This window comes from Gobio gobio, assembly GCF_949357685.1.
Source record: "Gobio gobio genome assembly, chromosome: 24".
NCBI classification, from domain to species: Eukaryota; Metazoa; Chordata; class Actinopteri; order Cypriniformes; family Gobionidae; genus Gobio; species Gobio gobio.
The window spans coordinates 38,560,620-38,577,113 of record NC_137120.1 but is presented as its reverse complement, the minus strand read 5'-3'; the positions used below and the strand labels follow the sequence as shown (position 1 = coordinate 38,577,113).

The window sequence follows — 16,494 nt, the reverse complement described above, 5'->3', positions numbered from 1 at the left end:
GCGAATGAAGCGAGTAAACTCAAAATGTTCAAGCGTCCAACTTCGCGCGAATAGCGCAAATTATTTTCATCATTCGCGTCTGGTGTGATCGCTACATAAGACCTTCGTTCATCTTCGGGACACAAATGAAGATATTTTTGGATGAAATATGAGAGCTTTCTGTACCTCCACAGACAGCTACGCAACTACTGACGCTTCAAAAGTTCATAAAGAGATCGTAAATCTAATCCATATGAATCGATCGGTTTAGTCCAAATTTTCTGAAGAGACTCGATCGCTTTACATGATGAACAGATTGAATTTAGGCTTTCATTCACATATAAACATTCATCAATTCTAGGGCTGAAACGATTAGTCGACATTGTCGATAACGTCGACAATAAAAATTTGTCGACAAATATCTTTGTTGTCGAGTAGTCGTTTGATCTCATGTGACCTAATGCATGGGCCTGTAATATCGTGATTTGACCGCTACGGCGCTGTAGCGCTAGAGTGTAATGCAGCCCTTACAAATGTTGCGGTAGAAGAAAACAGCGCGAATGACGGAGTGCAAACTAATCTGAACTAGCAAGATGTGGGAAAGTTTCACAAAACTTCAAACTAAGACTTAGCGGGAAATCTCTTTATTAGAGAATTCAATAATTGTAATATTCACAATAACAATATAATTACAGTAATGTGATGATTTATTTAGCACAGAATAAAATTTGATCGAGCTTGGAGTCAGGACTGTTTTTATTATTATAACACTATTAGGTATTATAGTCTCATCACTTGCCTGTATTTTGTTCCATATGCATGAAGACTTACAAGAGGCGATGTTAGGAAGAAAATCATGTCAGTTACTTTTTCATATTGTTAATTAAAAGGTGAATGAGAATCTGTCAGTTCTTCTCAAGAACCAATGAGGGTCATTCTCGTGTTACGAAGCACGTTTGAGCTTCTCAAGAGCCAATGAGGATCATTCTCGTGTTACTCAACACGTTTGAGCTTCTCAAGAACCAATGAGGATCATTCTCGTGTTACTCAACACGTTTGAGCTTCTCAAGAACCAATGAGGATCATTCTCGTGTTACTCAACACGTTTGAGCTTCTCAAGAACCAATGAGGATCATTCTCGTGTTACGAAGCACGTTTGAGCTTCTCAAGAGCCAATGAGGGTCATTCTCGTGTTACGCAACACGTTTGAGCTTCTCAAGAACCAATGAGGGTCATTCTCGTGTTACGCAGCACGTTTGAGCATCTCAAGAACCAATGAGGTTCATTCTCGTGTTAAGCAGCACGTTTGAGCATCTCAAGAACCAATGAGGGTCATTCTCGTGTTACACAGCACGTTTGAGCTTCTCAAGAACCAATGTGTTTCATTCTCGTGTTACGCAGCACGTTTGAGCATCTCAAGAACCAATGAGGGTCATTCTCGTGTTACACAGCACGTTTGAGCTTCTCAAGAACCAATGAGGTTCATTCTCGTGTTACGCAACACGTTTGAGCATCTCAAGAACCAATGAGGATCATTCTCGTGTTACGAAGCACGTTTGAGCTTCTCAAGAGCCAATGAGGGTCATTCTCGTGTTACGCAGCACGTTTGAGCTTCTCAAGAACCAATGAGGTTCATTCTCGTGTTACGCAGCACGTTTGAGCATCTCAAGAACCAATGAGGGTCATTCTCGTGTTACGCAGCACGTTTGAGCATCTCAAGAACCAATGAGGTTCATTCTCGTGTTACGCAGCACGTTTGAGCATCTCAAGAACCAATGAGGGTCATTCTCGTGTTACACAGCACGTTTGAGCTTCTCAAGAACCAATGTGTTTCATTCTCGTGTTACGCAGCACGTTTGAGCATCTCAAGAACCAATGAGGGTCATTCTCGTGTTACACAGCACGTTTGAGCTTCTCAAGAACCAATGAGGTTCATTCTCGTGTTACGCAACACGTTTGAGCATCTCAAGAACCAATGAGGATCATTCTCGTGTTACGAAGCACGTTTGAGCTTCTCAAGAGCCAATGAGGGTCATTCTCGTGTTACGAAGCACGTTTGAGCTTCTCAAGAACCAATGAGGTTTGTTCTTGCGTCAAGCAGGTTTGGTTGAGCTTCTGTTTATGTTTGCTGATCAATGTTTATATGTGAATAAAAGCATTAGTTCAAACTGTTCATCATATAACACGATCGAATCCCTTCAGAAAATTTGGACCAAACCGCTCAATTCATATGGATTAGTTTCACAATCTCCTTATGAACTTTTTGTCAAAGTGGTTGTTGCATAGCTGTCAACAGAGGGAAATCAATTTGATTTCATCAAAAAGATCTTCATTTGTTTGCCGAAGATGAACAAAAGTCTTACGGGTTTGGAACAACATGAGTTTGAATAATCTTTTTCTGAACTATCCCTTTAAGCCTCGTACCAGCAATATTTGTGTTTCAAAATGTCAATGTATGACCAGACAGGGGCGTAAATTTCATCTAACAGTTGGGGGGGACAATAAACATGAAATTTCTCAAGAGCAATTTTTAGGCCAAAATCGTACTTGTAAGGATATGTGTACCACAAAAAAACTAAAACATTTCGTACTTATTTGCAATTTTTCGTGTACTGAAAAATTATCTAATGTCCGTTTTTCTTTTCTCTGTCATTTTATCTGACCAACAACACAAAGCGATAGTTCTTTAATTACGATTAAGGTTTACCACGCAGTCTTATTATAATTATTAAATTATCTTGCGTCCTCCACATAGTATTTTATATGATATTCAGCTATTTAGATATTCAACTGCAGCAAGCCCTCGATCTGCCACTTATTATATTGAGCAAAACCCTACACAGATCTGACAGAACGGCTGTGCGCATATACTTTCGGTTTAGAATTAGCGCCAATTTTTAGAATTTGGGGGTGGGTTGCTTGAATTTTGGGTTCATTAGCCTATTATTCGTAATGAAAAACACAACAACAAAACAGTACAATGACACACTCCCTTAAATAGGCGCTTTTACATTTCGCTTGCTTTGAAACCAAATCTTCCGCAATCATCTTGTCTGTCAGCGGTTTGCTCGTTCGGCTCATGCTGTACTGAGCAGACACGTTCAGTTTTTAATTGTTGTGTCTGTTCTCTAACTGAACTAAATGATTTTATTACTATAAAAATGAAAACGACGGTGGCCTGGGGCGCTGCCGCGATGGGCAAGTGATGTTAACAGTGTTTTGCCTAATCTGTATTAAAGAGAAAATAATCACTTCATCTGATGTTTAAAGTGAATAAAATAGCCTTGACAGCTACTTACTGGTGTTTCACAACTGCTGTCTGAAGAGCTTTGTTCTCTCCCCAAACTTGTGGTAGTTTTTTACGGTCTATGGGTATCGTTAGTTGAGGTGAGCGGTGGATCAAACCACTGTGGGGCAAGGGGGGAGGGGGGGCTCAATTTTTCTAAACTTAAAACGCAGTTTTTTTTGTCCCGTTTGTATTGTTTTACTACGTACACATTTATTTTAAGTATATATTGTTATATTATTTACAATACTCAGCATGGTTTTTAGGGGGGGACAGCCCTCAGATTGGGGGGGTCCTGTCCCCCCCGTCCCCCCCGCGATTTACGCCCCTGTGACCAGATGACTAACGTGAAATAAAATCTGTACTTCCTAAAGAGTAGTTTTAAAGCAAACTCACCTGATGGAAGCCCAGGTAGTCCTGTATAGTTGGAGACGAATAAAACACGTAACCTTCGGCGGTGACGACCAGCACGAAGCCATTGAGGGCCTGAAAACAAAATTAGACAGATGAAGTGTTAAAACATGTTTACAACAAATAGTTAGTTTGTTACCAAATAATTGTTTTGGTTTGTTTTATGCTAAACACACAGCGGCTGGGATTGTGAGTGATTGTAAAACTGTAGACGGGTGCGGGTAATGGGGCCATTTTTCTTCTTTTACATCTCTTTTTTTTCAAGTAAACATCCCATGTAATTAGCCAGGCTTTTGTTAAGGTGTTGAACATGACAACAGACAGGGGTGAATATCGCCGCTAGTCACGCACAGGAACCAACAGCCCTCAAACAATGGAGAGAGAGAGAGAGAGAGAGAGAGAGAGAGAGAGAGAGGGGGGGGGGGCGGAGATGTGGCTGAAAAAGAAACTCACAATATTTGTAGGTGGTGGAAAGCAACATGTGATATAGTTTACAGAGAAAAGATAACATTGCTCAACAGCGGAGAATCTCGATTGCTCAGACTTCATTCCATTTCACCAAGCGTGACAACAGCTACAATAAACTAAGTGTCAACCCAACTTTCCTTCATGAGTTTATGACATGGAAGCTGAAGTGTTTTATTTGAGCGGGTATATATGGTCTTCTGCTGTTTATTTGAATATCCTTCCAAGGAATCAGGAAACGTTTACACTGTTACCTGCTATGCACACACACAAACACAATGGGAAATTACCGACTTCTTTGAGCAGCCCAGAGTGACAGTTTGCATAAATAAATAAAGACGGAGCAAATGAGGATATACAAAAGTGAGGGATGATTTGGAAAGCGGACAGATGCTTGGCCACGACTTTTCATGAATCGGTAGAAACTGATTTAAAACCCTCGCGAGGAGCAAATCGGCCTTAGACGTGGCGAAATATGGGAAGACCTCCCAGAAGATGATTCTTATCAGTTACACACAAACTCACACAAAGATCCGGGCCATTTTAGGTGAGAAATGAGGTGCAAGGTGTTTATAGAATGTGTTAATGTCGAGTGTGAGCGTATGTAAACAAGTGGGAGGTCGGTATGAAGAATCCTGGTAATTCCCAAGGAAAGAGATCAAGGAATTGGTGCATTTCCATGCGTTTTACCTGCAACAACAGGTCCCCCTCTGAGAAACTGACTCCATCCAGACTGGTGGCTGTCTGTCCATTTCCTCCAAATGTCCCTGACCGGTCATTTAGCCATCCATTTCCTCCTGTCTTTTTGATTGTGGCTAAAGCAGAGAGAGAGAGAGAGAAAGAGGGAGGGGGTTACCACCACGCCAGTTTGATAAGGAGATTGTTTTTGTAAGATTTCAACCATTTTTTCAGACAAGTAATATGAAATAATCCATTAATAATACACAAAATAGTCCATTAGCATGGATGGAGACAGGCCAAAAAGCATTAAAATAACACAACTTTACAGTATTTTGAGCTGTGCGTTTACAAAAATGTAAAAGTAAATCAATAAAGTTGTACATTTTGCTGAAAACTCTATGAAAACATCACATGACCAAGCAGAAAGTCACTACCCTTCCACTGTGAACTCAGGAAGAAACTAGGACTAACATAATCAATCAAAATCAACAGTTTCCTCTCCAGATGTCTTCAACTCTCTACGTTATTTATTTTTAAACTTTTTTTGCACTCAACATGTACAAAGCAAAAAAAAAAAAAAAAAGGGTTTGAAAACAAGGGCCATTATAGTCAAATTTACAAGGCTAAACATTTTTTGCTAAACATTTGAGTCTTGCCCATTTTGGTTACACAAGCTACAACGTCAACATCACATCCAAGGAGAACTAAATGTGCTAACATGTTACATTATCAATAAGGAACCACTGAGGTAAACTATGAAGTAAACTGTGAGGCAAAGCCTGTGGTAAAATCTAAAGTAAACTGAAGAACAATCAAACATATAAATGAGATATATTCATATAAAATGTGAGGCAAACCTAAAAAAATGTATTCAACGTGAGGTAAAATCTGATGTCCGAGGTAACATTTCAAGTAAACTGAGGTAAAATGTGAAGTAAACTCTAATGCAAACCTGCAAGGTAATGTAAAGTAAATTGATTATGCAATTTGAGATGAACTGATGTAAAATATGAGACTAAAACTTTGAGGGAATGTGAAGTAAAGTTTGAGATTAAATGAGGTAAAAACGGGCAAACGCTGAGGTAAACTGTAGTGAACTAAAATATGAGGTAAATGTGAATTAAGGTTTGAGACTAAATGGCGAACTCTGAGGTAAAAGGTGAAGTAAGCTCTAAGATAAACCTGTAATATGAACCAAACTATGAAGTAAACATGCAAATCAGAGATAAATCTTGAGATAAACTGAGGTCAAATCTGTGATGAATGGAGGTCAAATATGAGGCAAAATCTGAGGTAAATGTGAAGTAAAGTTTGAGATTAAATGAGGTAAAAACGGGCAAACTCTGAGGTAAAAAAAACTGTAGTGAACTAAAATATATGAGGCAAAATCTGAGGTAAATGTGAGTTAAGGTTTGAGACTAAATGAGTTCAAATCTGTGGTGAACTCTCAGGTAAAAGGTGAAGTAAACTCTAAGATAAACCTGTAATATGAACCAAAATATGAAGTAAACATGCAAATCAGAGATAAATCTTGAGATAAACTGAGGTCAAATCTGTGATGAATGGAGGTCAAATATGAGGCAAAATCTGAGGTAAATGTGAGTTAAGGTTTGAGACTAAATGGCGAACTCTGAGGTAAAAGGAGTAAGCTCTAAGATAAACCTGTAATATGAACCAAACAATGAAGTAATCTGTGATGAATGGAGGTAAAATATGAGACAAAATCTGAGGTAAATGTGAAGTAAAGTTTGAGATTAAATTAGGTAAAAACGGGCAAACTCTGAGGTAAAAAAAAACTGTAGTAAACTAAAATTGAGGCAACTTCTGAGGTAAATGTGAATTAAGGTTTGAGACTAAATTAGTTCAAATCTGTGGAGAACTCTGAGGTAAAAGGTGAAGTAAGCTCTAAGATAAACCTGTAATATGAACCAAAATATGAAGTAAACATGCAAAATCGAGTATAAATCTTGAGATAAATTGAGGTCAAATCTGTGATGAATGGAGGTAAAATATGAGTCAAAATCTGAGGTAAATGTGAAGTAAAGTTTGAGATTAAATGAGGTAAAAACTGGCAAACTTTGAGGTAAAAAAACTGTAGTGAACTAAAATATGAGGCAAAATCTGAGGTAAATGTGAATTAAGGTTTGAGACTAAATGAGTTCAAATCTGTGGTGAACTCTCAGGTAAAAGGTGAAGTAAACTCTAAGATAAACCTGTAATATGAACCAAAATATGAAGTAAACATGCAAATCAGAGATAAATCTTGAGATAAACTGAGGTCAAATCTGTGATGAATGGAGGTCAAATATGAGGCAAAATCTGAGGTAAATGTGAGTTAAGGTTTGAGACTAAATGGCGAACTCTGAGGTAAAAGGAGTAAGCTCTAAGATAAACCTGTAATATGAACCAAACAATGAAGTAATCTGTGATGAATGGAGGTAAAATATGAGACAAAATCTGAGGTAAATGTGAAGTAAAGTTTGAGATTAAATTAGGTAAAAACGGGCAAACTCTGAGGTAAAAAAAAACTGTAGTAAACTAAAATTGAGGCAACTTCTGAGGTAAATGTGAATTAAGGTTTGAGACTAAATTAGTTCAAATCTGTGGAGAACTCTGAGGTAAAAGGTGAAGTAAGCTCTAAGATAAACCTGTAATATGAACCAAAATATGAAGTAAACATGCAAAATCGAGTATAAATCTTGAGATAAATTGAGGTCAAATCTGTGATGAATGGAGGTAAAATATGAGGCAAAATCTGAGGTAAATGTGAAGTAAAGTTTGAATTAAGGTTTGAGACTAAATGAGTTCAAATCTGTGGTGAACTCTGAGGTAAAGGTGAAGTAAGCCCTAAGATAAACCTGTAATATGAACCAAAATATGAAGTAAACATGCAAAATCTGAGATAAATCTTGAGATAAACTGAGGCCAAAGTTTAAGACTAAATGAGATAAATATCTCTGAGATAAAAAGTGAGGTAAAGTGAAATAAACTGAGCTATAATATGAGGTAAACTCTGCTGTAAACTCTTTGACCCACTACCTTTGAGGTAAAATATGAAGTAAACTTAGCGGTAAAATCTGAGTTCACTTCTAGAAGCTCAGCACTGACCACACTGAGCTTGTGACATCTTTTTTTGGTCTCAGAGATTTCAACACTTTCCCAGCGCACACATTTTCTGTGTGAATTTACCGGACGTCTGAACACACACACACACTGCAGTTTGTAATGTGTGAAGACAAAAAGTACAGTTTTCTAAAAGAGTACAAAAGAACCTCAACTGACATTAATATGAACAATAGCAGATATAAACAATTTCACATGATTTCCTGTAGTGCGTGTTAGACTTTAGTTGGAAGGTTTTTTTGTGTGTGTGGAAATGTCTAGCGCTAGGCTAACGCTGAGCTAACATAAGCCAGTGGGTGCGGCCCGCTAAGCCATTTCCTCCCTGACCGGCGCAGATGCAGTGCTATTTCTAGACCTTATCAAGTGCTCTCTATCGTAACCCTTGGAGGAAAAAAAATAGAAGGGAGGGAAAAATGAAGAAGAAGAAGAAGAAGAAGAAGAAGAAGAAGTGGAGGAGGGGAAAGAACAGCGTTTTTCTGCTAGGCACCAAAAATATCTCCCCACAGGACACAGATGTTAAGAGATTATTTGGTGAGGGGAAAAGCCGAGGCGAACTCAAACCACTTTAAAAATGGACTGCTGATCGGTCTGGCAGTTTAAATTGCAGACGAATGTTAAAAAAAAACAACGTAAAAGAAAAAAAAAGGAGAAAGACAGAGACAACAACGTTCTGTAGACGTTCACCACAGATCTTGATGAAGAAGTAAATAGGGGTGTAATACAAACTCTGCCACCACACCAAAGAAATAACTACAGTATGGATAGAAAAGAGAGCGAGGGGAAACTCTTGATGAGGAAAACAGACCACTTGGCCCCTAGCGCTTGCTAGGCTTCTGAAGCTAAAGAGCGCAAGCATACACAAAGCGAGGCAGCTGCTCAGGAGTCTTGGAGTCTACAGACACACAACAACTCATTGACTACACACAATTGTGAGCCGGCCAAAACGAGTTTGCATTTGGCTTTGCCCCCGCTGAACCCTCTCCGATGGTCTGGACGTTCCTGGCACGCAAGTCCGTCAAACATTGGCAGCTTGTTGGCCGTGTGGTCCCGTTCCGACTCTGTATTTAAAACTCCAGTCTTTCATAAGCATATCGGGCCTGTTATTAAAAATGGAGGTTCGTGGAACATCTATGTAATCATGATCCACCTCTTCTTCATGGATCTCTCTGACCTCCACTGACCTGCTTCCAGAGACTAATAAAATGACGAAGTCCGGTGGCCGAGTGGTCATAAGCTGGACACACACACACACACACACACACACACACACACACACACACAGACACACACACACACACACACAAACAACTTGAACCACCAATCTATTGCCGTCTGTTCATCTGCCATTACAGTAATTCAACACACATGGCCCCTCAATGCAACCACGACGTGCTCTTTCCCTCGCTCCTTCTGTTGTACGCCTCTTCAATACTCTTCAATTTCATATTGGGGATCTCTCTCTCCACTTGCCGTGTGTAACTGGAGAAAGTGGGAGGTCTGGTGTGAATGGTGATCAGGAACAGGGTGAACTTGTCTAGTATGGGTCATTAAATCTACTGAAAGGCTCGGTCTAGGCCCTGGTGCCTCCTGCTTGATGAGCTAATCTTTTATTTGCCTCTCATCTTTTCTGTTCTGTTCTTTCTTTTGACATAAAACTCTCAGTAATTGTGCTCAAATTAAGCCAGATTTGAATGCAAGCTTGTGGTTGATTGTGGAGGACTACTCCCTTCTTTGAAATACCAATGATTGCGAGGAGGCTTTTTGACCAGGAGGTTAAGCTCATCTTGACATATCCTGACGATAGTGTTTTTTAACAGTATTGTTGAATTGCACAAACCCCGAACTAGTGATGGTCAATAACCAGAACTGAAAACAAAGGCTTGAGCTTGAGTAACTGAACTCAGTATGCTGTTGTATTCACAGTTGAAAAACATAGTAATGTTTTTCAGCCAGCAAGAAATGTAATATTTTGATGCTACTCTAACATAATTTTTGGCCATGGCTTAGTGCGTCTACACATTTACCTGTTGTAGCTTGTCCATGTTGTGTGCACGAAATAGTAAGTGCTTCCCCACTGATTTGTTCTGTATGTATCAGTCAAGGATTTCAGCCCTTATTAGTTTTTTTGCTGTTTTGGCAGACAAAAGTTTCAATATAGTGTAATGGACGTAGGCCAGTAAGAGCTATTCGAGTAAACCTCACTCCCCTGGCCTCAAGAGGCGAGCTAGCGGCTACAGTCTTTAACGTCCTTATTAGCATGCCTGCCACCCACGCTGGAGACCCCAGTTAAAATCCTGTTTGGAGCGGGTCAAGTAGGACTGGTTACATTTGGTGCCATGACCCGGATGGGAGTGAGGTTTAGGGGGGTGAGTGTAACGGACAAAAGCCAGTAAGAGCTGTGTGTGTAAACCTCACTCCCCTGGCCTCAAGAGGTGAGCTAACGGCTACAGTCTTTAGCGTTCTTATTAGCACGCCTGCCTCCCAGGCCAAAGACCCCAGTTCAAATCCTGCTCTGAGCGGGTCGAGTAGGACAGGTTACATTTGGTGCCATGACCCGGATGGAAGTGAGGTTTAGGGAGGTTTAGGGGGGTGAGTGTAACGGACGTAGGCCAGTAAGAGCTGTGCGTGTAAACCTCACTCCCCTGGCCTCAAGAGGCGAGCTAGCGGCTACAGTCTTTAGCGTCCTTATTAGCATGCCCGCCTCCCACGCTGGCCTCAAGAGGTGAGCTAACGGCTACAGTCTTTAGCGTTCTTATTAGCACGCCTTCCTCCCAGGCCAAAGACCCCAGTTAAAATCCTGTTTGGAGCGGGTCAAGTAGGACTGGTTGCATTTGGTGCCATGACCCGGATGGGAGTGAGGTTTAGGGGGGTGAGTGTAACGGACATAGGCCAGTAAGAGCTGTGTGTGTAAACTCACTCCCACGCCAGAGACCCCGGTTCGAATCCTGCTCACATCGGGTCGAGTAGGACCGGTTACATTTGGTGCTGTGACCCGGGTGGGAGTGAATGTAATGGACAAAGGCCAGAGCTGTGCATGTGAACCTCACTTCCCTAGCCTTAAGAGGTGAGCTAGCGGCTACAGTCTTTAACATCCTTGTTAGCAAGCCACCCCCAGGTCGAGTAGGACCGGTTACATTTTTGTGCCGTGACCCGGATGGGAGTGAGGTTTAGGGGGGTGAGTGTAATGGATGAATAGGACCGGTTATAACAGCACTACCTTAAACATTACCTATCATTGCACTACTGCATGAACTTTAAGTCAAGTTTTAGTATTATCTACAGCAGGATTTCTCAAATAAAGATTAAGAGTTTAGCTCAAACCATGATCAAATTCACCTATCTGCAATTTTCTAGTAACTCTGAAGACCTTGACTAGCTTGTTCAGGTGTGTTTGATTGGGGTTGGAACTAAACTTTGCAGGACAGTGACCCTACGGGACTGGATCTGAGGAACCATAAGATGGTGGTCTAGTGGGTTAAATCACTGAACTGGTACGCAGAAAGTTGCTGGTTCGATTCCAGCAGTCACCACCAGTGTGTCCTTGAGCAAGGCACTTTACTCCATGTTGCTCCAGGGGGATTGTCCCTGTAATAAGTGCACTGCAAGTCGCTTTGGATAAAAACGCTGTTTGTAAAAAGGACACTCATGTACTAACACAGCCACTAGTCATAGTTTATTTTTTATGTGTCTTAGTACTCTACGATACTTTACAACACAAACAGAATTATGTTTTGGACTCGCAGCTGAAGGCATTAGCGAATAGTCAAAACACAACACATTCTGCTAGTGTCTGGATAGTGTCTGCCGCAAACGGTAAGGAAGGCACACTGTGTGTTCCTGAGGGTTCAAGAGAGTGAGAAATTGAGACTGAGAGAGAGCGAGCGAGGGAAACCCACTGGGCTCTCGTTTGGCCTGTGGTTTAATAACCTCGCGTGCTGAGAATGACTGCATCCTTGACAGCACCTGAACCCTATTAGCTAACAAACTGGACCACTTCCCAGACATTTACCAATCCTTTTCATCACCTCCCTTGACACTGCGAATGTTGGTCTATAGGAATAATAATCTCCTTCTCATTCTTTTCTTTCTCTCATTTACTGAAATTCATAAACACGCAAAGCCTTGAAAGAACATTAAATGCAATGTGAAAAACACAGATAATAAATGCAACACTGAACTGTCCTAAATGACGAAACAGCTGTTACGTACAATCTGTGGAGACAAGTTTCATAGCTGTGAAAAGTACGTCATTTTTTATATATTTTTTTCAATAGAGAACAAACAGCCTTTGTCTGCATGTACAAACACATAGTTAACGTTAACACGCGCTTGTCAGCTATCAACATTGCTCGATCTGTGTTTTAACACTTATCACTTTCCGAAATGCTGCCAAGTTGTTTTATTGCATTCTTTGTGTGCGCTACAATCGAACGCAACAGCGAACACAGTTGGTTGATTTTTATTAAACATATCGACAGCATTCAGACAGGTATGTCTCGTCTTATATTCTGGCAAAATATGAGTCTATGTACATAAACGCACACACTACACCCACCCACCGGGATTTTAAAGGCTTTAAAACTCCAGTGGTGAATTGAGCCATTGTTTTTTTTTTTTTTCGTTGTCAGAAAAGCCTTGACTTTGACTTTGTCTCTGTGGTGGGGGGCAGGTTTAGACTTGAAGGAATGAGGATTGTGGTATCTGTGTCTTCCAAGATGCCTTTCTCACACACACCATCAGCGATCTCTGCAGTTTCTGTCTCTTGACAGAGTGCCGAACGAGAAGTCAACGGGGGCATTTTTTTAATATAACACTGTTGCCGCGGTTTTCTTACACATGCAAAAAAAAAAAAAAAAAGAGGCAAACACTGCGCAGTACAATTCCCAAACGTGAGGGAAAGTGCTAGGTTGTAAACAATGCAGAAGATAATGGTTCTGGATATATGCCTGGCTATAACGGTTTTCTCCATCATTTGATATGTAACTGATGTCATTATCAACAGAAATTAACACATAATAACATATGATTTATGTGGGTGGGAACAGAAAAACATTAATTGCAGAAGGTGAATAGCACTTTTTGCCTGCTGAGTTTTGTGAAAAGATGAAATCTCTAATGAATCTAATTTGCAGTATACTGAAAAAAGACAAATTCATTCATTTAAATAAATTAAATTGTTTGAATAAACAAAATCACATTTATAAATTAACATTTTTAGACAATTTATTTAAAAGTAATCTATTGCAGCGCTGAATATTGTTAGTATAATTCATTAAAACCAATAAACAGATTACATAAATTTCTATTTCAACATTTTTATACAAGCAGCTCGTTTTTATTGTGCATGCATTTTGTGAAAAGTTCTGTTATGAACCTAATTTACATCGAAAGAAGGCATAGTTGTGCTAAAAAATGGCAAATTATTGGAATAAAATTTAATAAATTTAGGTTAAATATTTGAAAATAAAATACTTTTAAATATTAAGAGGTAATACTTTTAAAGAATGCTTGTCCATGGTAAAAAGAACGACAATTTATGTTAATTTAAATATACTTTAAAGGGGTGATGAATTGAGAAATCAACTTTCCCTTGAGCTTTTGATATATATAAGGTGATGGTAATACATACCACATAATCTTCATTCGGATTCCAATATTATGAATGCATGGATGAACTTTATTTTTAATGAATATCCAGCTCACTTGGGGAAGACATTGCGTGTCTGTTCCTTCATTTAACCGCGGATTCGTTTGTAAACAAGAGACTGGATTTGCAGACAGGATGAGATTACATGAATGAATGAAGCGACACTCTAATGTGAGTAAACATTTTTTTTATATGTGATAGTATTGCATTAATACAGATTGTATTGATTATGTGTACATGTCTAACTGAACATTAGCACGCTGTCACAGGCTGGAGAATCATTTATTTGTGGTGTTGTCGGTTCATTGCGATTCGGGATCAGACTCTGACATGTTTATGGGCCAGGGCTCGCAAAGCCCAACGTGTGTTTTCCAGACGGGCTACCAAAACGTATCATCTTAAATAGTGAAATAACATTCCTTTCTTGATGTGCGTTGTTTACTTTCTTGACTTGATATTTGCAGGGCGCGTGTGTGTGTGTGCGATTCACGGTTATATTCACCGATTGGGCGGGCAAAGTAATAAAAAAAAATTACATTCCAATCAATCGTGGGTGGATGAGAGATAAATCATTGTGTTTGTTTGATAAAGATATTTTGCGAGCCCTGTGGGCGATTCATTCCAGTTGCCGTTTCCCCACGCGCTTTCAAAACAATTCCCACATGTACTGACAGGGGAGCTGAAGCTTATTAAATATGCAAATCTTATCCAATCCTAGCCGTGGGCGTTTACTTCCAAGTCTTCAGTGCGGCATGCCCATTAAAAACCGAGCGTTTTTCAGAGAGCCTCAAAACCAGGGTAGAAAATAGCCTATTACTTATTCATTATGATGTTTTTGAATGTAAAAACCACACAAAAAACGTCGTAAGTTGACCTCAGACAAAAGTATAAAATTTTTTAAAAAGCCAGTTCATGACCCCTTTAAATTAATTTAAATACTAAATATTGAAAGTATCTCATTGAAATACTCAGAGCACAGTGTTATCCCAGAGTGAGGCGAGGTCTGTGCCTGAATGCGATAAGAGAAATTCCGTCTGTTTCCCTGAAGGAATTATGAAAGGTCACGACCTGTGTGTGTACATGTTTGTGTGACCCTGATGTCATCTTGACAGAGAACTGACCTGGTATTTCAACCAATCAAACGCCTGTCACAAGCATTATCAAAACATGCCTTACTAGCCGATAAATCTCTAATAGTAGTGACGGCAATAATAGTAGTACCATAGCAGTGCACACTAATATTTTACAGTCCATTTGTATTGTTGTTCTTGTACTGTTCTTTCAACACTCTTTCAGTAAAGTATGTTGTCATTCTACACATGAAGGGATAAACAGAAAGTGAGCATGAAAAGAGGCCGAGAGCAGAGCAGGAAGAGCCGTGTAAACGAGACGGGGCGGAGGGGGATCATGAGACTTGTTGTACAACTGCTTCACTGTTTACATAGCCTGTTTTCTGTCAGGCAAAAGCATTAAACTTCAATTGGCCCTCTTTGTCAAAAAGAGAGTGAGAGAGCATGGCCTGAATGTGAGGAATGTTTCTGTCGACCGAAGTGTAAATTATGCCATCGTCATATTCATTCGCTTTAGCCCAGGGCTCAACACAATAATGATAATAATAATAATAATAATAATAATAATAATAATAATAATAATAATAATAATAATAATAATAATAATAATAATAATAATAATGTATTTTAGTCTATGAAACTACCATTTTAGTTAACAACAAAACAATTATAAATATAATTTATACAATTATATATATATATATTTTTTTTTTTTCTCCACAAAAGCAATTTTATAGATTGACACATTCATTGTAAATTTATAAAATATAATAAAAAAATATAAAGTAATATATTAAAGGGGTCATGAACTGGCTTTTTTTATTTTTATACTGTTGTCTGAGGTCAACTTATGACGTTCGCGTGGCTTTTACATTCAGAAACATCATAATGAATAAGTAATAGGCTATTTTCTGCCCTAGTTTTGAGGCTCTCTCCTAGAACACTCTGTTTTTATGGGCGCTCCACACTGAAGACTTGGAAGTAAACGCCCACGGCTAGGATTGGATAAGATTTGCATATTATAATGAGCTTCGGCTCCCATACACGTGAGGAATTGTTTTGAAAACGTGAGGGGAAACGGCAACTGGAATGATTCACCCAAAGCGCTCGCAAAATGTCTTTATCAAACAAACACAATTATTCACATCTCATCCACACGCAAGTCATTGGAATTTTATTTTTTATTACTTGGCCCGCCCGATCGATGGCTATAACCACGAACCGTGTATCACTAACACACACGCACAAGCCTCATGCTGCGTTCACACCAAACGCGAATAGAGCGTCTGGAGTGAGTGATTTCAATGTTAAGTCAATGGAAAGACGCGTTGAGTAGTTTCGCGCGGCGTGATGGACGAAATTCCGCCTCATTTGCGCGTCCAATTCGCGCGAATGACGCCAATCGACCGTCTTGCGCGAGTTAATTTATTTGGTGCTTTTTGTGCATTCACACGTTTGAAGAAAATTTGCGTCTGACGCCCGAGTTGAAAAATCTGAACTTTGGCGTCTATTCGTGCTGCGTTAACCAATCAGGAGCCTGCTTGCTGCTGTCACGTGGTGCAGTGACGTGATGAGAAACTCAGCATAATTTAAAAATACTATGGTTATTATGTCACAAAAAAATGTTTTAATGACTTTTTCAGGTGAGAATGTAGTTGTTTAAAACTCAAATCTGTGGTTTATTTATAAAGAAAGCGCCTATTTAAAAAAATTTTATCTTGCGTTTTTGGAGTCGTGAGATCCAGGCGATCACCGGGCGCTCAGCGCTCATTAACCCCAGCGAGAGCAGCCTTTCCTCTGCCAGTCCTTCTGACGTCTGCCACTGACTCTGA

General features: G+C 39.6%; 1 protein-coding gene across 2 annotated transcripts in view; it reads right to left on the bottom strand.

Annotated features, from left to right (window-relative positions):
• Positions 1–16,494, bottom strand: part of ahr2 (aryl hydrocarbon receptor 2) — a 94,203-nt gene that overhangs the window by 11,316 nt on the left and 66,393 nt on the right. For both annotated transcript variants that reach the window (XR_013815932.1, XM_079808635.1), the window contains exons 3-4: positions 4,832–4,956; positions 3,662–3,751 (exon numbers count right to left, since the gene is read on the bottom strand). Coding sequence is in view for 1 of the 2 variants with exons in the window: in XM_079808635.1 (XP_079664761.1) it covers positions 3,662–3,751; positions 4,832–4,956 (215 nt within the window). In the remaining variant the exon portion in view is untranslated. The remainder of the gene's footprint in view (positions 1–3,661; positions 3,752–4,831; positions 4,957–16,494) is intronic.